The sequence below is a fragment of the Plectropomus leopardus genome, chromosome 3 (genome assembly GCF_026936395.1).
Source record: "Plectropomus leopardus strain MGB_pleo_1.0 chromosome 3, ASM2693639v1, whole genome shotgun sequence".
Lineage (NCBI taxonomy): Eukaryota > Metazoa > Chordata > Actinopteri > Perciformes > Serranidae > Plectropomus > Plectropomus leopardus.
In genome coordinates this window covers 29920343-29942754 of record NC_142178.1, presented here as the reverse complement: position 1 = coordinate 29942754, position 22412 = coordinate 29920343, and the positions used below count along the sequence as shown (strand labels likewise).

Here is a 22412-nt window from a genome sequence, read left to right as displayed (position 1 = left end):
TCGCACCATTAGCTTGTTTACTATATGACGTGAATGCCGCTGTCACACTGAACATCCCGCGGAGCCCCGGTCAGACTTGGTATGGAAAACAGATCATCAAATTTTCGAATTGAACAGCCAAATCTTATTCATCTGGCATAACAAAGAGTTGGGTGGGAAAAAGGCCAATTTGGCATGCCATTGTTGCAACAAAAGCTTAAAGTATTTATTAACATTTACTACCATTTAGCAGAGTGGTGCTGATCAGCTGCATTTCTGTTGGTTGGTCAGTAGACGTAAGTCGTAACAACAGTACTTTAAAAACAAAGGCCCACACCAAATCACCAAATTACAACCATTCATTTGATCCAGATTGGATCGGTGTGGCATCCATCTGTGAACTAAACATGTTAGGGCTATTTTAAGACCCAGCCTTCTTTCAGCCAAACATTTAACGGGCTCCAACCCAAGAGAGAAGACCTCCTCCTGAGTATCATACCTGACTGTGGACCATCCACCCTTGGCCTGCTGGTCCCCAATCTGTTCAGGATCCGCCTCGCCCAGCTGGGCCTGAAGTCACACTGGCAGCACACGTATGTAGAGCTCAAAGACCAGTGAGAAACAGAGGATAAAGATAGTATCCGTGCTGGTGAGGCCATTAATATGACTTTAACAGAAGGCAGGCTGTTACGTGGAAATACAGAGAAGAGACTAACACGATGCAAATGCAAACTATAAATAAAACAAATTAAGAAGAGCTTTTATTTGAAGGGAAATTGCACTCAAAATAACATCAATCAATATAGCCTTTTATCTAATGAAAAAATAATGAGTGTTTTAATATGGATTTTAATTCCTGGAGATGATACTTAGCCTCTCTTATAAGTGGAATTTCAGGGACCAAAATAATTTAACCCAGTAAAAATAAGGAGAGATGTAGTGTAGAGGCAATATCCGTATACACTGTATGTCAGTTATTGTTTCATGTATATTACATAAGCCCAAGCTTCACTCTCCTCTTGGATTTTATGTGTATGTGTATGTGTTTATGTAAGAGTGCATTGTCTGTGAGTCTGCACAACTGTCACTTTGACACAAAGAATCAATTAATCAATGAATAAGCTTGTGTCCTGTCAATTAACTGGATTTCTAAGACACCAAGTACCAAACATATTCAGTACCTGGTTCCAGAGGTTGGACCAAGTCATTGTTTTGCAAGTGACAAGTCTGAAGTCTTTGCATTCAAGTCCACAGTCCTTAAGTCCTGAATTTTACATTTTGAGTCCTAACAAGACGTCTTGCGTCCTTCCCCAGATGTAATGCAGTTTTACCAGTGGAGTGACGTATAATAAATTGACAAAATTTCAATCATGATTACTTTTTAAAAATTACATTTATTTGTTAAAACAGGTTTGTTGGAAGTCTTCATCTGTTGTTTTTAACTTTGCATTCATTTTTTGACCACCATATAGTTTTTGTTTGTGAACAAAATTATCTTTGGTATCTCTTTTTCTAACTGGCGCTCAGTAACCTAATGTTAGTTCTTTATGGCTCTCTCTGCAACTTGATTGGATGCTGTCGGATTGGTTCAAACAAAGTGGATCTGGGGAATTAAGTGCTGACTTGCTGGGAACGAACTGATTGAGGAAATAAAGGGATATAAATTGATTCGTGGCACACTTTTCAAATAACATGCGTTATAATCTTCGTGCTCAGGGGAAGATATCAACTATTTTCAAGTCAAAGGGCTGAAGGCATGAGTCATTGGTGTTAGTTGCAAGTCTTTTTATTTTTTTAAGTGGAGTCTAAAGTCATCAAATTTGTGATTTGTCTCGAATCCAAATCATGTGATTCGAGCTTCATCTCTGCTTTACATCATATATAATTGTCATTTACGAGCAAAGGGGGGCGTAATTAGATAGTGAAATAATATCACACTTTGACTTCTACTTTATCTATCAAAGCTCCATTTTACCGCGCCACTCAACCCAAACTGATCTGACTTTCTCCACTCACTGAGCAGTTTAATTCATAAATCCTTACAGGAATAAGAGAACATAACATGTAAACAGTCTTTCCTTTTTGTTTTTGTGTGTACTATAATGTGTGGGAGGGAAGTGAAGCTCTTTTGGTCTCTGCGATGCTCGCCTCTGTCCCCGGTTGTCCAGGCCGGCCGAGCAGAATAACAGGGTTAGGAAAGTGTGAGCTTTGTTTCATTACATAAAAACCTTCTCCTGCTTACAGTGTGCTCATTTAGCCCGCATCAGCAGCACACTGTGTTTTCCTCTGGTTAGCAGTTTGCCTTTTATAAAGACATTAACACTGTATTAAAAAACACTGTGTGCTTTTGTTCAGAGGTATAAAATATAAATTCAGTGTGTGTGAACAACAGCTTGCTTTATCAGGTGCAAGTTACATATGACTGAGCTACATACAGTCGGTAAAGAGGCAAGCCAGAGCTACAGAGGCTTTTAAACTTTTGAACATAAATCTAGCCACCCTAAAACAGGTGTATTTTCTTATCTAGTAGTATCTAGAGGCAGAGGTATGGGTAGTATATAGCCATACAGGTGGTTAAGCTTTCATTTGTCCAGGTTTTGAGATGTTGTTCTTGACTACAACAAGCTTGTACAAGATATTACCATATTTGGATGATTTGGTTGATGGTGATGGTTTTTGTCCAACATATCATATAGCTCAGATACACATGGCGAGAGCAAGCTTCTCCTACGTTTCCTTGGTTACCAGGGTGACATGTCCTGCAACATATGATTTATTGCTTGTAAAAGAGTGACAGTGACAACTAGAGCTGCAACAATTCGGCAATTTATTTATTAGTCAATCAAAAGAAAATTATCGGCAACTATTTTGATAATAAATTAATAGTTTCTGTCATTTTTTAAGCAAAACTTTTCTGGTTTCAACTTTTTAAATGTGAGAATGAACTGCTTTTCTCTGAGTCTCAGGGCTTTAGACTGTGGGCTGGGCAAAAGAAGTAATCTGAAGTCATCACATTGTGCTCTGGAAAATTGTGATGAGCATTTTTTTTTTACTTTTTCTGACACTGTAAGGACTAAACGATTAATTGATTAATCGTGAAAATAATATCAGATTAATCTATAATGATATTAATGGTTAGTGGCATCCAAAGTGATGACGACAGTGCCTTACCCTCTCTTCTCATTGGAGGAAACTGAAAAAAGATCCAGGCATTCAGAAAAAAAAGAACCTATTTGGACACACAACCTTACATTTAGTAATGGTACTTGAGTATCCCAAAAAGTAACAAATGTCATTTAGAAAGAATGCTGTATTACCACAAAAAAAGCAAAGGTCAATCAGATATTTAGATTTCTTGTCCGAAAATGTGAAGATTAAATAATGGTTATCATTCCTAGTTATGATGTGAGAAACCCATGAGAAGGGAATCTGTAGTCATCACCTTTTTTTGCTCTCTGTAACCAGGACAAATCTGAGTTTTCCACAGATTTACAAAAGGACCAAACATTCAGAAGTAATTTCTGAACATCTACATTTGTGAACACCTCAAAAGTCTTACTGAGCCTTATTTGAGCGTATAGAATAAACTCCTATGAAAGCCTTTTTTAAAACTATTAAGTTTTGAAAGAAACTTTAATATCAGTTGTCATTGACATACTTTAGATCACGACAGCGCTAAAAAGGCTCTGTTAAACTGCAAAAACCAAAAATAACTGGCTTTAAAATGTAGGCAATAAAGCTATATTTGTTTCTAAGCAGCTTACTGGAGTAATTCATCAATTACTGATGACATGGCTGTGCAGTGCTGCCCTGTGCCCTGCAGAAGGCATCCCAGCAACATGCTGAGTAAATGCCATCCAAACACTGATTAGGCCACAGAACCTCGCCCCTGCCCGACATTACCATGAATACACTGTATTATTAAAGAGGGAGCTGAAATAATAGATTAATTCATTCATCACACTGTATTTACATTTATTCACAATATTCATTAAAGGGACAGTTCACCCCAAAATCAAAGATGCATATTTCTCCCCCTCGTCTGCAGTGCTACTTACATCCAACTCACTATTAAGAACGTGCTTTGAAAAACAGTAAAGTAGCACTTTCAAAAAAAAAATATGTATGTAAATGTTGAAAAAAAACTTTAGTGTATCTACTGCTAACTCACCTAGAACCACTGAGCTAGCTAAGGTCGCCATTAGGACGCCATTAGTGTTTTCATTTTGCGGAGTCACAAGCACGCGTCTCTCGTCCATGAGTAGATGCACACTTCCTTCTGTGCGGTGATATGGTTGGCAGGTGAGGTTCGGGAGAAAGAAACAACATCCGTGGATTATCTTGAGTAATGGGTTCATGATTTCTGGAAGGAGACATTGCTTTTTAATATGTAGTTTTTGGCGCTTTGAGCACCACAAGCTGAGTGGAGTCTGGTTCCATTATATTGGCGAGAGGGCAGACGTCTCCACGGCAGATATCTCCAATACTTAGCAACTCACATCAAAGCAATCTAGATGATAAATAGCACTACAGATGAGAAGAAAAATATGTATTTTTAATTTTGAACTGTCTTTTTAAGCAGTCAGTGTTAAATATGAAGTAAAAACAACAACTTGTTGAACTTAGTTTGTATCCCGAAGTCAACATGATCAAATATTATACCCTAATGGTAATTCAAAAACTTTTTTTAATTTGCTGAAACACCAACATATAAAGTGCTTACATTATAGCATTAGCCATGAAAAAAATATTTTGAAAATGAAAAGACTGGGATTTCTCCGGTGGTGTGTTGACACAGGTTTAGTAAAAGAAAGCGGAAGAATGTGCTCCATGTTGCTTTCGGTTTCCCAGTTTCCTCTGTGCTGAGGAGCTGTGTGATACATCCCAATATCGTCACAGGTCATGAGTCACGCCAAGGTCATGCCAAGCTGGGTCATGCATGTTGCTGCAGCCTAACATGTCAGTGCTCACATACATTCACATACTGTTGTCCCCACCGTCTCACACAATGTCACTGAATATGAAGTATCAATTCTGCAGAATGTAATTAACAAATGTTTGCACCACATCCTCTTTCTCCTGTTTGTTCTTTTCCCCCTTTTTACGCACAATCTGTCCTCTATCCCATTTCACAAACTCACCCTCTCTGCATCTTTATTCTTATATATCTTTTATGTTTCATTTCTCTCTCTCCTTTCCTCTCTTGCTCCACTTCCACCATCACTTTTCTCAATGCTCACTGCTACCTGGACTGCATGCCACAAAGGAGGACAAAGTGGTTAGCATCTTTTTTTGTGTTCTCTCTGTGCTGTAAATGTGATGTTTGTGACACCTGAAGGTAAAAACGCTGGCTGTATTCAAATCTGGAGCTGAGACCTCTCTTGTTTGTTCACAGCAGCTTGATTTCTATCCCTGAAAGGTTAGTTTCCTCCATATTGGCCGGACATACCGGCTAAAAAGAGAAAGAAACCAACAATATCAGATGCAAGAGAGCGAGCTATCGGATTGGAACGGAGCCAGTGTGTGTGTACAAATCCACTTATGGATTACTGACTTAACTGAACAGAGGGAGTCCCTGATAGGTCACGGTTTTTGTTAACTCTGATTTCTCAGAGCGTTTACTGTACTGTTTGGGGTGGAGCTGTTGTGTCCTCTGAGGATTTTCTCTCCAGTGTAAACCCTGACTAACTCTGTGTCCGTTGTCTGTCTCCTCCCCTTGCAAAGTGTCTCATAGTGAAGGACAGGGTAAGGCTTGCTGGGTGATGGATTTTTGCTGCATGGGTCACTTCTAATGTCTCTCCCTTCACACTTGGGTCTGTGCTCATTCACAGCATCAGAACAGGAATTCAGACCCAGTTTTAGTTATAATTGTGGTTAAACGGTCCCCAGGGCAGCGGGCCGGTGATCCTGCATTAGTACTCTAATTCTGAGAATGAATGCAGACCCTGAAAATCAACGGGTTGGCAGAGCGAGCATGAACATAGGGCGTCTGACCCCTCTGACCCATCCTGACCCCTCTTCCTATGGCTGTAGGCATGGCTGTGCTGAAATGGGGCCAGTGGATACTGTTCTAAATCCTTGACAAAAATGGGGACGGGAGATTGGAACTTCAGATGGCATGCATATAAGAAAGCACTCTACCCTACAGACCATTTATCTGAATGCATAATGAATGCCTGTGCATGCTCTCCCTGCCTGTGTGTTTGAGACCAGTCCAGCCTTGCCATGGGGAGACGGGAGGGGCCCAGGTATATGTTCCACTTTGTCCACTTCCCTTTTAATGCTTGGTCGCTGCAAGATGTCACCACAGTGTTGTTACTGCCGAGCTCAGACGAAGACAGGAATGGTGAGGAGAACGGCAGTGAATTTTAGTTTGGGATGTCGCTGAGCCCAAGAATTGTCAGAAAGAGGATTCATTGTTTGTGCTTATGCATCCAGATAAAGCAGAAAATAAGTCGGAAGTAGAAAAGGGAAAAGTTGTCCTTCTTGCAGGCTTTTGATGTGCTGCTTATGGTAAATACCTGGAGGCAATGGCACTTTTAGGTGGCGAAATGTTGGGGCAACAACTACTTTGCAAGGATTCAAAACAAAAACTTACACATCTTAACACAGGTGATAATTTGGTTGGGAAAACAACACTTTTTGAAATTTGACCAGAGAGAGAGAGTGAGCAAAACAAATTCCATGGGCAATTGTGCACCGTCAATTCAGGTCTGCTAGAAGTGCTTCATTTTGCCACTGGCAGGCCCAATTGTCCCTACATCGTGTCTTACCTGGCTCTTAAACAACCCAGTTGCATGAAAAAATGCTGAAATTGTACATTTATACAAACCACCAATACATTAAGTCAAGGCAGTTTTATTTCTAAGGCCCATTATCACAAAGGGAAATCACAATTTCCTAGTCCCTCACAGTGGATAAGGAAAAACCCCCTAAAAAGCATATACATTGACATGTTATGTTTCAACAACACTGTGGTTAACATGTCATTAGGTTTGGGCACAAAAAACACTTGGTTATGGTTAGAAACAAAATGCTTTTGCTTAAAATATTTGTTTTAGGGGAAACAATCCTGACTTGAAACTCAGTGATGTCTCTGTAAAAAAAAAAAAAAAGAACTCAGCTTTTCGTGACACTATCCCTGCTGGAAAGACAGCGACGGCTTGCTACAAAACACCCACGTTAGCAGGCCGAGAAGCCACTGGAAACACAGTAATGACTTGTAAAACACTTCCAGTTTTGATGTTTGTTGGTCTCAAACAGTGGTTTGCAGCTTGGCAGTCATCTCACCTAGGTGACATGCTACCATGCCCTTCACCTACCGAGTCAGTTCATATAGTATAAAAATGTTTATATGATGCAAATGTAACATATGCATGGTTTGCAGAAACATACAATGCCAACATTTTCTTCTGGCAACTGGGCTGTCTTAAGACATGACGTGCAATACTTAATGTGATTGCAGTTACTTAATGTTTCAGCCATAATTATAGTATCAGTTTGGGAACTAAAGGTCACTCATTGGATTTCTTTGTAAACAGAGCTCATCATTAAATCGCAGTGGTTTCAATCAGTTCCAGTGTGTGATAGAACGGCTAAGCTAGCTCTGAAGTGTGTGAAGAAGCTGATGTGTATTTCATAGCCCTCTCTGTCAAGCTGCCCTGCTGCTGCTGGTGCTATAGCTTGTTAATGGCTGAGTGTTTGTTTATGTGTGTTTAATGTCAGCTCCAGATGGCTTCCAGAAACTGAACAAACCGCTGACAATCTGTCTCCTTTGTAGAGAAGCACTGCCTCCCAGTGGATAGCATGCAGGCGCTGGCTCCTGGCACACGCACACACACACACACGCACACACACAACTGTGATTTACTAGTTTCAGAATGACCTATAAATGCTGTGTAGAAATATCTCATATTAGAGAAGCAAATGTGTGAATCAGTTATACTTCAAGGCACAACTTACACCAGAACACCTTTTTATTGTCTTTTGACAAAAACACAGCATACATACAGCACTGAAACATACACATTAAAGTGCTAAAACACTGCTTATGCAATTTAAACATATTATATTACTATTTTTATGTGATGTACATGCACATGATACATTTTTGCTTTTTAGGAGTCTGTCTGCACCTGTTTATTATGTTGATTTAAAAATATTTGGTACCCTGTTTGGTTTGAATTACTTCATGGCCTAAAATTTACCACTAACACACACACACACACACACACACACACACACACACACACACACACTCAGATTCACACTGATACAGCCACACAGTCTTGCTCACTTACTGCATCAAGCTGACACTGCACTTTTTACCGGAAGGGAGGATGCACTGCATAATCTCAATCATGTTCCTCAGTACTAGATGACTAACCCGCTGCTCTCTCCTCCTCCTCTGCCTCCTCCTCACACTTCACTCCTCTCTTCTCATACACCACTCTATCTGTAGTAGCCTCTGTAACACTCTTTGTTCCCTTTGTCTGTCTAGTCGAATGCATCTACATTTAACTCTTGTCCCCCTATTTCACTGTCTGCCCCCTTTATATTTATCCTCAAACAATCATGCAACTGCACACATTTCTTGGGCTAGACACAAATATGAGCCTGATTTTAGAGCTGACAATATCCCTTCACAGCCACGGCCTGTGTGTCTAATAATAGGACCTCTCTGACTGGATCTGGCGAAAGCCAATAGCAATAAACTCAAGACAAGTCTTTAATGTTTGCAGAGTGATTTGTAATACTATTACAGATGCTATTATTATCACCCTTACTGAGAAGTCATGAGTGAAAAGTGAAAGTCCCATAATTTTGGCCATGATTCCTGTCAAATTACATCACATAAAGATGACATTGTAATCACCAGGTTAATAACTATAACAAAGTGGCGACATCACTAAAAAGAAGTCTGATGAGACAAAAAACATAGTCACACAATGCACTTTCTTTAACAATGCCCCAGTTTAGCTTGATTTATAGAAAGTCTTGGCATCACCATTATGCACACTGCAGATACTGCAGATCCACTAGCTTCCATAACTCGACACAGGATTTCATGTAACATTTTTCTCTCATTTGTCTCATCAAAAAAAAAAATAGATCTGCTTCTCAGGTTTACAATTCATAATCCAAAATCAACATGGTTTTGGTTTAGGCACCAAACTTCTTGGTTAGGTTTAAATAAAGGTCATTTTTTCCATTAAAATTCCCGTGTTTTACATAGTGGGACGTATATACGACTTTTTGTCTTACAGAAGACACAAACGGTGGTCTCCATGGTAAAAGTGCTGTCTTTCTTTTGTTTGTTTTTTTGTTTTTTTGACCCATCCATCACCCCCATATCCTCCCTATGCTAAATTTCTGGCACTGTATACTGCCTATTTGGTTGTAATTTTAACCATGGCCCATGGCTTGATGTTGTTTAAGCAGGGATCAGTCATGACATGTAGTGGTGTCATGTAATGTGTTGAAATAATTCGATGGCAACATGGAAACAATGCCATTGTGTTATTTCAACACATTAAATGCAGTGTTTGTTTGTTGAAATATAGCAGCGCTTTACTAAAAAACTCCTATGTTTGGAGGCTGAAAAGCTGCTGGAAATGCAGCAATGACTTCTTAAAAATAAACACTTTGTTGTTTATTGATCTCGAACTGTAGTCTTCAGCTTAACAGGCATCTAGGTGTCTCGACATCCACTGTCCCCACTACCTCCCAATGACAAAGGCAGCTCATACACTACGTCACTTTAGAAACATTGATATGATATGTAAATTTCATCATTTCCTTCTGATGACCTGACTGTGATTTTCAAACCTTAAAAGTGACATTTTGAGCTAAATCAAATCTTTCACTGAACCTAGCCGAGTTGTGTTTTTCCTTAAACCTAACAAAATCTTAACCACTGCATTGTCACTTGGTAAAAATTTTCATAACGGTAAATGATGTCATACTTCTGATGGGGTCGTCAGATCAGGAAATGCTAATATGTGTCCTTTTGGTAGACAGTTCAGTGTATCGTATTTGTTGTTAAATTTAGAGGACTTGTTGGGTGTGGAGCACTGGGAGCATCTTCTCTGCGATCTTCAGCTGTTTTCCTCTCAGCCCTCCTCACCACTGAATGCATTCAGCCTGCTTGCAGAGTTGATCTACTACCTTATTAGAGGAAATGGAGCATTATGTCTTTTGCGGTCGTCTTTCTTCCCACCACTCAGGATTTACCATTCCCTGAACGATGGCAGTTTACACCCAGCCCTGCCTCATATGTCATTCTGTCGAGGTGTGGGTTTGTGTGTATGTGTGTGCTGAGGGCAGGGTCACTGCACACGCTCACTGAAAGCCAACCACACCCTACCAACTGCCTCGCCGCCCCCAAGGCTCCCATTTATTCTGCCCATTTAAGGAAAAGCTGATGTTCACACAATTCGGGCCTAAATGAATGCTGTTCTCGCCGTGAGCTGCTGCTGTTGGCAGAGCTGCATTCGCACGCCTTCACCATTTTGTCAGCAGATGGATGGAGCAGCGCTGGGGGCGGGAGATGAAGGGTAAGGGGTACAGGATAGAGAAGTATGAGTGACAGGTGTGTGGTGTCTTCATTTGTCAAGTCAGCCAGGTGTGTCAGCTGAGCTAGAGTGTGAGGAGAGATGAAAGAAAATAAAAGAGGAAATTAAAAGAGGAGAGTGAAGGAAGTGGAAGAGAAAGGACAGAAAGGAGGAAATGGTTGATAAGAGAGGGAAAGAGAACATTTGAAAGGAAAGAAAAGGAGATGAGAGAGGATAACTCAGTGGAGAAAATGGATGGAAATGAACAAAGGAGAGGAAGGAAAGGAGACTGAACTGAAAGAAATAAAGGATCTAGGAAAGGAAAGGAGGATTGAGCACGGAAGGAAGAGAGAGACAAGAGCCCTTTTAACACAAAAATTGCACTAGGGCCACTACAAAGTCCCTTCTTTATGCTTCCTTTTGCATTTTTACACAAGACTGAACAACGGCGGCATTATACTGCTCCAGTGTGTGACTTTAGATAGCATGCAGGCATCTTGGAAGCAAAAGTGGCGCGATGGGCGTGATATGTAAAATAACAGCGTACGTCTATATTTAGGGCCTGTGTGCCAGCGTCTTTTTTCAGTTGTTTCCTAAGAGGAATGGGCGTCTACGGCTGCATGCTGCTGCCCGAAGAAAAAACACTGCAACCAGCATCTATTTTCAGAGCACTCCACCTTTATTTTTGTGTGGCTGTTCCTGGCGGTTGTAGTTGAAATTCTCTGAACTTTTCAGAAAGGCACTGGTGATGTCGCTGCTGCTTTTTAGCTATGCTACTATCACAACAAAGACAGAAAAACCCATTTGTGGGAGCAAATTGGCCAGCGGACTCTGGATGTTATTGGTAAATGTTGTGCTTTTGTCACTGTACCATTGCAAGCTTGTTGTTAGCTTACTAGCTAATGTTGACATATCGCTGCCATAGAAACAAAACTCACATGCAGCGCGTCATTAAAAACAAGATGTCATGGAAAGCTTCAAAAAGTCATGGAATTTCCCAATCACATTTTAAATTAGAATTTGAATCTGATATGTTTTGAAAAATGCCAGGCAAGTGGGGCACGTGGAAAATGGTTATGGTTTCTTGAAAAGTGGTGGAAAAGTTTTTAAGTTTGTCCCTGAAGATATGTATGAACCCTATCTAGTGTGACATATCTATCAGCAAGGCTTTATAAACAATAACAGCATAACATGGCAATAACCATCTTTTACTGGCCCTGTTACATGGCGGCTTATCTCGCCCTCTGCTTGGAGGGTAAGGAGCTCCTGGACCTAATTTTTTACCCATTTTGCGGACATTTTTGGGTGCTGTTCTTTGTCATTGAGTTAGCTGCTAACTGCTGCTAGCTGCATTTTGAATCTCATGGCGGTGGATTGCACACATAAGACAATGTGAAAACATTAAATCATACCCGTACCGCTCCTGAACCTTTCCTGCCGGCTGTCCCTTTTTGCAGATGTAGATTCTGCGCTGTTACTACCTCCGCTGTTGGCTCAAAGGCGAGACAACTCTGTCCCTCCATGACTGTACCTTTTATAAAGAATGGCAAGGCAGAATAATGATGTGAAATTCCCGCATTGAACAGACAGTGTAAAAGGGGCTATAAGGAAATAAGGTGAGCAAAGGAAAGGGAGAGAGAGGAAATCCATGCTAATGTTCATATCAGATAGCAAATGCAACTCGAGGCAGTCTAAATGGCATTTGTGCAGTTTTTTTTGTGTGTGTTTCCTCTGCTGTTATTGTCCTTCTGACACACACTCTCTGTTTCTCAGTTTTACAGACACACAAACACACACACACACACACTGTGCTCTCCCCCTTTCTCTCACTGGCTCTCCGTGATTTGGTTTCCATGGAGAAGCACATTTTTTTTAGGCAGAAGGAGGATGACATTATTACATGAGCGAGATGGCACTGCTTATTACACACACACAAACACACACACTTCGCCTACAGGCAGTCACCCACACCACACTCTTCTAGGCAAGAAGGTTTCACAATTGTCCTACATATATACATACTGTACACATATCTGCATACACACACAGACACATTCTTGCAGCACATCGAGCTTCACAGCGTGCAGTGAAGAGATGAACTCGAGGTGACACTAGAGTGGGCTGCCTCTGGACGGACGGAGCCGATTGGTCGACGAAGCTGAGGGTCTGACATCACGCCCCGGCTGGTCCCGCAGCGAGCACTGCTGCAAACGCATGTGTCATACACACTATAGGTTGGGGGTTTTGCATCTTATGTGCATAAACACACACAGACACACACACTCTTACTCTCTCACACACACACTGACATTCCCACACACACAATTAATTCCCCCTACAATATCTGTCACGCTATCCAGGAACACAGAGCACAATCACTTCAGTGAAGGATTATATGTATTATATCCTGCGCGTGTGTGTGTGTGTCTGTGTGTGCGCGTGCTCTATAACTTCTTTATTGTTTACTGCCCTCCCCCATCTGCAGTATTATCTTTAAAGCACATATCAAACACATGGAGGCGTGCCATTAGAAAATGAGATGTGTTTTTAATGTCTCTCTTTCATTTGAGAACACACACGGCCACGAACAGTCGTCCTGTGATGTGCGTTGTTCTATATGATGCTCTTATTCAAGGATTAGGTTTTGGATTAAAGCATATACTCCTCTTTTTTGGCAACAACCAGTAAAGCAACTTATAGATACTCATAGGCCATCCACGTGCCAAATGAACCTCAATTAAAGGGTTTTCTAGTGCTGATGTGAAATTTTAATTTATATATCATTACTAAAATAATATTGTACTTTGAGAAATCTTTGTGTCCATATCTGGTGTCTTTATGTGGTTACTTATTTTTTGGCTCTTGAGAATGTAGCCAAACTTACAAATGTTAGATGTGTTCTAAACCACTTCCACCTCCCCCCACTATACAAAAATGAAGCCAAAATTTCCAGGATATAGTTGTTGCCATCTTGTGCTGGTGATATAATTTGGAGCCAGAATCTGCACAATAGCGATCAGGAAGTAGAGCCACGGTTTCCACTTCCCACCCATACACCTGTACAACCAATCGCGAGCAGCGCCATTGATAGTGAGCACTCCAATTGGCACACTTGGTTGTCAATCATGACAATCGCATCCCCTTTTTATAGCACTAAATAAGTATTTAAAACCAAACTTAGAACTTGGAAAAATGAACAACTGAGCATGTATCAGCATGATGAGAACTACTTAAAGGACAGAAACCATCTCTGGGAAAGATAATTTGATGTGTACATTGAGTTTTTTGTTTGGCTCATGTCCCATCAGCTAACAGAGGGTGTGGGGTTTCATGACCTATACTGCAGCCAGCCACCAGGGGGCGATCGATACGTCTTGGCTTCACGTTTGGTGAGCCATTATATTGTCCATCTTTATTTTACTGTCGTCGCTCTACAGTGAAAAAAGCACATCCGCACACTCAAATCCATGCAAAAATCATGTTACTGTGCAAGCTTTCGATCAGAGACCTTCTTCAAGACATAACCAGTCATCGGTCTAAACATGAGCAGCTGAACAAGAAAAAAGAAATTGCCTGAAATTTGCATAATACGAACATCAGGATCTACTTAGGATCAACTGTCCAGATATTTAAGTTTTAGTACTTAACATTTTTTGATAGTTAGTCTTACAGACACGTTTCAGTTAATCCGTTTTGTCCACATCCTTACAGCTGGTGAAGTTTGATACCAGTCCTACTCACTACTGCAAATGTGCCATCTGAATTGGGCCAAATCATTGAAAACTTTCAAATATCAACATTTTGGATAAAATTAAAGGTAAGGTTTTTATAAAAATGTATCATATTGTCAGCGGAATCGGAAGTTCCAATAACCGAAAGTGGAGAGTTGAAAATGACAGTTTAAAATTGAATAGGTGTCCAGATTTGAATAGAATAGAATAGAATAGAATAGAATATTCCTTTATTGATCCCCCATTGGGGGAAATTCCAAATGTTACAGCAGCATGAAAAAAGAAAAGTGAAATGTAACAAAGAAAATAACAATAACAATAACAATAAATAAGTAATAAAATAAGTATGTACATAGAGGAAATAAGGTATGTACACATAATAATAATTAAGTAATAGAATAGTATGTACACAAAAGATGGATTAGAGAATAGTACAAAAAATTTGTTGTGCAAATTACTCTGGGATGAATTTTGGATGAAGCCAGTTTTGTTCCCATCAGCCAGTGATGCTGATGTTATAGAGTCTTATTGCAGATGGGATGAATGACCTGCGGTAGCGCTCCTTCTTGCAGGGTGGATGTCTCAAGACTGATTTGTCTGAGAATTTAAGGAGTACAATAGATGCATTTGTTTCTGCACTTTTTCCTCTACATAAAGTAGCTCACATCCCATCATGCACTGGGAAAGAAGGCAGCGGGTTGGGGCATCTGGGCTTAATCTCAAACCTGTGTAGTTCTGCCTCAGGGGAAGGATGGAGGCGGGAGGACGGGTTTACTGTAGGTTAGAAGTTGTGAATTGTGAGCTGGTATTGTCATCAGATGATGAGTTGAATAATGGTGAGGGGCTGAAAGGATTACCGGCCACTGCTAATCTGTGGCCCCTCAGCTGAGGTAAAGAGATGGAGAAAGACAGAGAGAGAAAGAGTCTGTAGTGTGTGGCTGGGCGGCTGCCCGACAGCTGTGGGCCGTGCGGGCAGCTGATTTACTTTAGATTAGTCTGGACATGCGCCAACTAGGATTCAATCAGGCCATGATGAATGTGCTTTGGCGCGCTGAAAGCTAACTGCTAACTGCTAAACTGACTGCTAACGGTCCAGCCCCGTGGCCGTCAAGGAGTAACATTTTGGGATTTCCAGAGGTCCCAGAGGTGTTTTGTTTTCAACCTGTACCAAGGTCCTGCAGTGGAGTACCAGGAACAACCGTGTTTCCTCTTTGCTTTGGATTTATTCTTTATGTTGGGATTATAAAGACGGAGTGAGATGAATCCTGTTTTTGTGCTGTCGGAGTGAGGTGATATTCAGTAGCCATGGCTACATGTGAGTATTTGATGTTGTCTATAATGTTTAATTTAGAGAATGGAGAATAAAATGTTATTATGGATAATGTACATGACTGTGGACATCAATCTTACCTTGTAATGTTGAGATTAAATAACAGCAAATCATTTCCTGCATATCCAAAGCTGATGCACTTTCTAGAGCAGCTTTACTCTTTCTCCTTTTGGATGAAAGCAATAAGTATACATTACAGTATCCTTCAGAGTTCATTTTTCCTTCTTTTTCTCCCTCTACGGTCCTCTTTATAGCCCTTTAAAGTGTGATTTTTTTATTATATCACCAACATGAGCATGATGGATCAATCTAAAAACTAATGCATTTTGTTAATGGGTTACAATGTAAAAAGATATAGAAAATTCACAGCAATAGAAGCTCAGAGCAGGTGAAACATGACTGCTTCTTTTTTTAAACAGCAGTGCAGAATTTACCATAGCCTCCACCATGCTGCGCTCATAGATAATGGATATGTTGAAACAACACAGCCTGTCATGTCTGAGCGCTCTCTAATGTTTGATTAGCTGTAGCAAAGGAAGGAGGGGAGAGCTTGTGGGGGAATACCCTCTTTTTTTTTTGAAGGTGGCTGAAAGATGCTATAAAAGGTGTTTGTGAAAGTTGCAGACAAGACTTTTGAATGTCTAGGAGAACTTGTATCTGCTTCTGTAAAGTTAACAATGCTGCATTTGTTTGGTGCTAAGCTATATGTTAAATGATTTAATTTGTGTTGTCTTACATGTAATTTGTGCGTGTTTTGTGTCACAGGCATGCCTAACCACCTTTTCTTAGGTATTCCATTTATTTAAAGGTATACTATGCAGTTTGAAAACACTCTTGCTAGCAAAAGTTAAAGAAAAAGTCAATCCCAGTTATAATTTAGTTTTGCATTTTGTCTCTAAATATTTGCGTTTTTCTGTGCTGTGTTTCTTGAATGCCTGCTGCTTACAGTGTGGCATCTGGTCGCTACCCTTTTATAAAGCCTCAGACTTGCCTGAGTGCTGTTGGGGTGCATGCCCATAAAAAGTCCTGAGCATAGAAATTAAGATCAGAGTCTCTGTAGAAAAATACGCTACACATTTCAAATTGGTCATAAGTGATGATTGGGAGGAATTACTTCCAAATGAGTCTATAGATTTGTTTTTTTTTAAATATTCTGCATAGTATATCTTTAATGCTTTTCTTCAATGCTGCTGAACCCAGCTTGCAATCATGTTTGTCCTTTCAACCCCTGCAGGTAATGTGGGTATGCAACCTGTGCCGTAAACAGCAGGAGATTCTCACTAAATCAGGAGAATGGTTTTCGGGGTCAGGGGTGCGGCCTGGGAGCCTGGGCACCTCCATGAACAGCTCAGCCACTGGAGGTGAGGCCCAACGGGACAGGAAGCTACTCCGCTCCAGGTCCCAAGCCCCAACCTCCGGCACCAACACCAACGCAGGGCCGCCGGACGGGACGCAGCCGCCCACTGGTGTCATCGGTGCCAAGGGTGCTGACACCATGCCCGGCTCCCGCTCCCAAAGTGAACCACCAAGAGAAAAGTAAGGCATTAAGAAACACACATTAAACACAACTTCTAGAAGATGTTTTACCTTTAGTCATTAACATGATAGGATTGGGAGAATGGGAACCATATCTTTTCAAAACCTCTGAAAGCTGGCTTAAGTTCTTGTTGTTTTTTTAATCCCTTGGGTAAAAAATAAAGAAAAGAAAAGAATAGATGTGTGTCTGTTTCAGCTTAACCAGTGGAGCAGCTGGGTCAGCTTTTGAGAGGTCCTTGATTCAATCCCTTTGTTTTCATCCACACTGTAAAATCTATCAAGTTGATTGTACTTAAATTTCCTTGAAAAATGAAAGTAAATCTAACTATAATTCTTCATTTTTGTATACTTTTTATCTAAGTGTTAAGTTAACTTGAAATTCACCTGCATTTACTTAATTTTGTGAAGTTGTTGCAACTTAAAAATGACAAGTGAAATAACCTTTTTTCTGAGTAAATTTCTGCGTAAACGGACTGTACTTGTATAGCACTTTTCTAGTTTTCTGAGTGTTTGGCAACTTCTTTAAACCAAGTCAGTTTGACTTTACTTGATTATGACAATGAGGGTTTTGGCAATGATGAAGTTAGGAGATCTGTAAGTTCTGTTTTCTTAACATGTCTAAGAAAATACAAAGATGATTGACTAGTTTGCAACTAGTAAACATGGTTTACTGAAGCAGCTCAAACATGAAGAGATTGATTTCATTAAAGTTGTCAATTTTAAGTTGCTATAATGTCACAAAACTAAGTACGTATAACTAAATTTTAAGTAAATTTAACAATTCGATATAAGGTAAACATTAATTTAAGATTAATAGTTATATGTATGTTCATTTTTGTTAAGGTTTCCTAGATGTTTTTAAAGTAAAATCAACTTGTCAGATTTTACAGTGCAGTGGGAGAGTAAGGTAAGACTTATGTGTTGGTAGAATTCTTAATCTGTTCTTGTTAAAGTGACCAAGGTTTTGCGAATGTTGAAAGGAATGCTTTTAGAACGGGATACTTCTGTACAAAAAAATCTGAGCCTTTTTTTTATTTTACAAATGGCTATGGACAACGGCAAAGATGTTTCTGTATTTACACACATCCTCATTCCCAACTCCTCAAATACACTTGGTCAGTGGCCCCACGTGTCAAAATATAACACGCTATGAACCCTTCTACATCAGTTTTGGTTGTCAAAATAAACTTCCATTTTTACAAGAAATGCACAGTCCCCACTCGTAAAAAGCACACAGTGTTTTCTTAAAATGTACACAGAACGTGGGTAAAATTATTTCCCTTTTAAATTTACTTCATTGGGTTTAGGCTGCAAAAGTATGTGGTTATGTTTTGGAAAAAAAAATCATCATACGCCATTTGACATTTGCCACAAGCAGAGTATGCTGCACATATGAGCGAACTACATTGGTTCAAAAATAACTCCATTTACTTTTGTTTTTTTAACAGTTGTCATCTGGGTGAAAGTCTTTTGTTTTTCTGACCCATCCACCTTTGCTTCGCCTGCCCTGTGCAGACTCCCTCTCTTTATACTACGCTAGTTACTCAGAGCGTCAAAAAATGCCGCTGCCCAGTGTGTCCCATACTGCTGCTAAAGGACACCTGTGTGTGTCTGTGTCGGACACCAAGGGCCACTGACCAAATGCCAGTATTTGACAAGTTGGGAGTGAGACCAGGTTGTTGTCTTTGTCTATAGATTTTATGACATATTGACATAATGTGTCCTCTTCTCATACAGGAAAAGGCCAGTTTCCCTCCATGAACAGAATGGTAAGGGAGGCATGGGGCGTGGAAGCGGCCGGAGACCTGCTGGGAAGTTGCCATCTCAGTCATCGCTGGATGAGCGAGTGGTTCCTGGGGAAAGAGGAGAGAGACGCTTAGGAGACGGACGGAGACTGGAGAAGATCCACTCTCAGGACTACGAGGATGGGGAGGGCAACTTGGGTCGTTCAGAAACACACCGGAGACGCCCAGAGGATGAGGAGCAGAGGGAGCGCCAGCGCCGCGAGGAGGAGTTCCAGAATCGTTACCGTAGTGATCCCAACCTGGCTCGATACCCGGTGAAGCCGCAGAAGGAGGAGCAGGAGATGCGCATGCACGCTAAGGTGTCCAAGGTCCGCCACGAACGGCGCCACAGTGATCTGGCGATCAACGAGGTCGGACTGGGTCCTGAAGGAGGAGGTGGGGGAGGAGGGGAGGTGCCCGAAAACCGTCTGGCCAGGAGGGGAGGAGTTGGGGAGGGAGACCACAAGGCCCTCTTAGAGAACCACCGAGCCTACTCTGTGGATAGGACCGTGGGGGTTGGCGGGGGAGGTCCACCTGCAGGAGGTGGAGTTAGATCAGGTCCCCAACCTGGGGGACCGGCGCCTCCAGATTGGGGCCCGAGCAAAGGCCGCCTAGAGCCCGGCATAACACGGACACCAAGGGACAAGGGTGGGGACAACCTGCTGAGGAAGGACTCTCAGAGCTCGGACCAGTCGGAGTCTTTGCGGCCGCCCCCTCCACGGTCATACAAGAGCAAGCGCGGAGTCAACAAGAGGCAGATGTCCATCAGCAGCTCAGAGGAGGAAGGCGGCTCCACGCCCGAGTACACCAGCTGTGAGGACGTGGACATGGAAAGCGTCAGCGAGAAAGGTCAGTCAGACAGATGTGCTCACTACACTAGCTTACTAAGCTAAATCTAGCCACACTTACCTTGCACCGTTAGCTGTCATCTATTTCTTTACATTTGACTTTCCTCCTTAGAGTTTTTTGCTGAAACTATTTTTAAAATCTCAGCCGTCTTTTTCCACTCTCCAAAACTTGTTAATGAGCTTTGCCAGCTCTCAGCCAGTTTACATGCTTACCCTTAAACTGCACGCTGTCATTTTGCCCACCTGACTCAACCTTAATTTTGACCTCTTTGTTGTATTCTCATCATTTTTGAGAGCACTAGACTTTGCCTCTACTGTATACACAGTGTGGTGTGGGCAGGATTAGTCAGAGGTTTGAAGGCTAATTGTTGCCGCTAATTGACGTGCAGCTAATTTTCAGAGAGATAAAAAGATCCCAATTGACAAATGATCGGCATTGCAATGTTTGCAACGTTTCCCCTCTTCCCACACTTTGTGACCATATTTCCCTCACCTTAGCATCTAAAATAGCCTCGGTAGTAGAAGTAGGATAATGTGCAATAAGAGCAGAGAGATATTTTGGCTTGTAAGATTACTCTAATACCGGCACATTCTAATTTTGGACTGTGAAACTATACGATAAGTGACAGGATGAAGCACCCACCCAGCATACAGTGAATTACTATCCCTGTGTGTCATCTACACCTCTGTGCTGTGGCTAAACCCTGCTGCTCCCAGGACAGCTCTCATTTATTTGGAGAGTCCCTGTGATTTAGGCCAGCAGATTTGTGGAATTAGGTCAGTGGCTCGCATGCTACGTAATGCTTCGCAAACAGCCAGCTGCACCAGCCAACCACGGACCACCAGCTAAAGTCAAGGCTGGCTGTGACTGCATGCTGCATGCTAACCGCTGGCTTCTCTATACCTATGTATTTTCACTGCTGTTGCAGGAGTGATGCTGGGTCATGCTATAAGCCACGGGAGTGCGTCTAAGTTCAAGAGGCAGTAGGTAGAGTTAGCTGTGCTCTATCAGCTTATCTCTCTCACCGGTCACAGAAGGGGCCTGTTCCAGATGTTTTAATCCAGATTACTATAACTCAGGGACTGGTAATGGGTAGATGGTGTGGATGGGGATTATTAGCTGTTTTAAACACTCTTTAGCTAGCCAGGCCTCAAAACAGGATGCCTCCTTTTACTCTCATCGGTGGCGTGAAGCAAGTTTTCCCGGATAATGTGCAGTATGTTTCCCTACATAGATGCATTAGGGTTAAGTGAGGTGGTAACACACGCTCAAGTGTCTTTTCTGTTTTTAGAGGAAATGGCATTTGGAGGAATGTCATTGCGCTGGGGCCGGTGTCAGCTGATAACATGATTAAGTCTCCACATGAGAGTCTTGGCAAGAGAGGCTTTGGTGTCAAGCGACGGTCTGGGTGTTACTGTGGGTTTATGTGATGTGATGAACGGCCTCATGTTATGTGCCTGCAGTAAAAATGCCTCATAATTAATCTTTAAGGGCCTCACAGTTAACAGATGGGCATCTTTTAGGCTGTAACCCGCCTCCAATTAATATTTGAAACAAAAACTGAATACCCCTTTTTCCATCACATTTTCTACATTGTTTTGTTTGTTTAATTGGCACTTAATCTTACTTGTTACATGTTTCTTCTTACTTGTAGTGCTCTTTATCAGTCTAGAAGGGTGATACTCAACTTACTGCCCTCAAGCCAAAGCTGGCCCCCATTGAATCCCCCAAATGTCCTAAAATCCTCAAGATGTCCTGAAATCCTAGAGACATGCTAAAATCCCAGAAACCCTTAAAATCCTAGAAATGTCCTAAAACCCTAAAAATGTCCTGAAATACTAGAAACATGTATGGGGCTGCTGCAACCGGCCCCCTGTCATTTTGCAAAAGTTGCCCACAAGCAAAGCAAGTTGAGTACCCGAGGTCTAGATTGTTTTGGTCTGAGTTGCCGAGTGTCGGAGAAATCAGCTGTAGAGATGTCTGTTATCTCCAATATTATTGGAACTGTGAGCAGTTTCATTTAGAAACGATTTTCTTTCTACTGAACAACACCTGCCAACTATATCACTGCTCAAAAGAAACTGTGCATCTACTGCTAGTTTATCTAGCGCCACTGAGCTAGCTAATGTTACAACTCAGCCAAGGAGGACCACGAGGAGGACGCCATTAATCTTTACATTTTGCGTGGTCATGAGCACAAGTCTCTCATTTTGGAGCTTTGAGCATAACAAGAAAGGTGCCATGTAGTTCCATTAAACTGGAGAGAAGGCAGACGTCTCTATTGCCGATATCTCTAACACTCGGCAACTCACACCAAATACTACAGGTAAGAAGAAAAATATGTATTTCTGGATTTTGGGGTGAACTGTTCTTTTAATCTCAATAGGCCCCGCTTGGAGGATTAGTGCCATCAATCGTTTATCTCAGTGCGCCTGACACCTGATATTTGCATAACAATACACATCATGTATTTTTGGCAACCTGCCACAAAACCAACACCTGGCGCCACACATTGATTTTCTATTTTTTGGAGCTGGACTGTTCATTAGGAGCACTGTTGGAATATATACACTGAACCACTCTCAGGCTGCAGAGCATACTCTGGGCACAGACAGAGCAGCAGAACACCAGGCCCAAGGAAAGTGAAACT

At 41.4% G+C, this 22412-nt stretch overlaps 1 protein-coding gene across 23 annotated transcripts in view; it reads left to right on the top strand.

Moving 5' to 3' along the window:
• LOC121941544 (regulating synaptic membrane exocytosis protein 1) overlaps positions 1 to 22412 on the top strand; it is an 86536-nt gene that overhangs the window by 23966 nt on the left and 40158 nt on the right. For 19 of the 23 annotated variants that reach the window (XM_088072660.1, XM_088072663.1, XM_088072697.1 and 16 more), the window contains exons 3-5: positions 5704 to 5724; positions 16828 to 17129; positions 18867 to 19762. In XM_088072660.1, the coding sequence (XP_087928786.1) occupies positions 5704 to 5724; positions 16828 to 17129; positions 18867 to 19762 (1219 nt within the window). Of the gene's footprint in view, positions 1 to 5703; positions 5725 to 15233; positions 15579 to 16827; positions 17130 to 18866; positions 19763 to 22412 lie in introns of those variants that run through there. The other 4 variants (XM_088072659.1, XM_088072683.1, XM_088072715.1 and 1 more) reach the window with 2 other exon arrangements.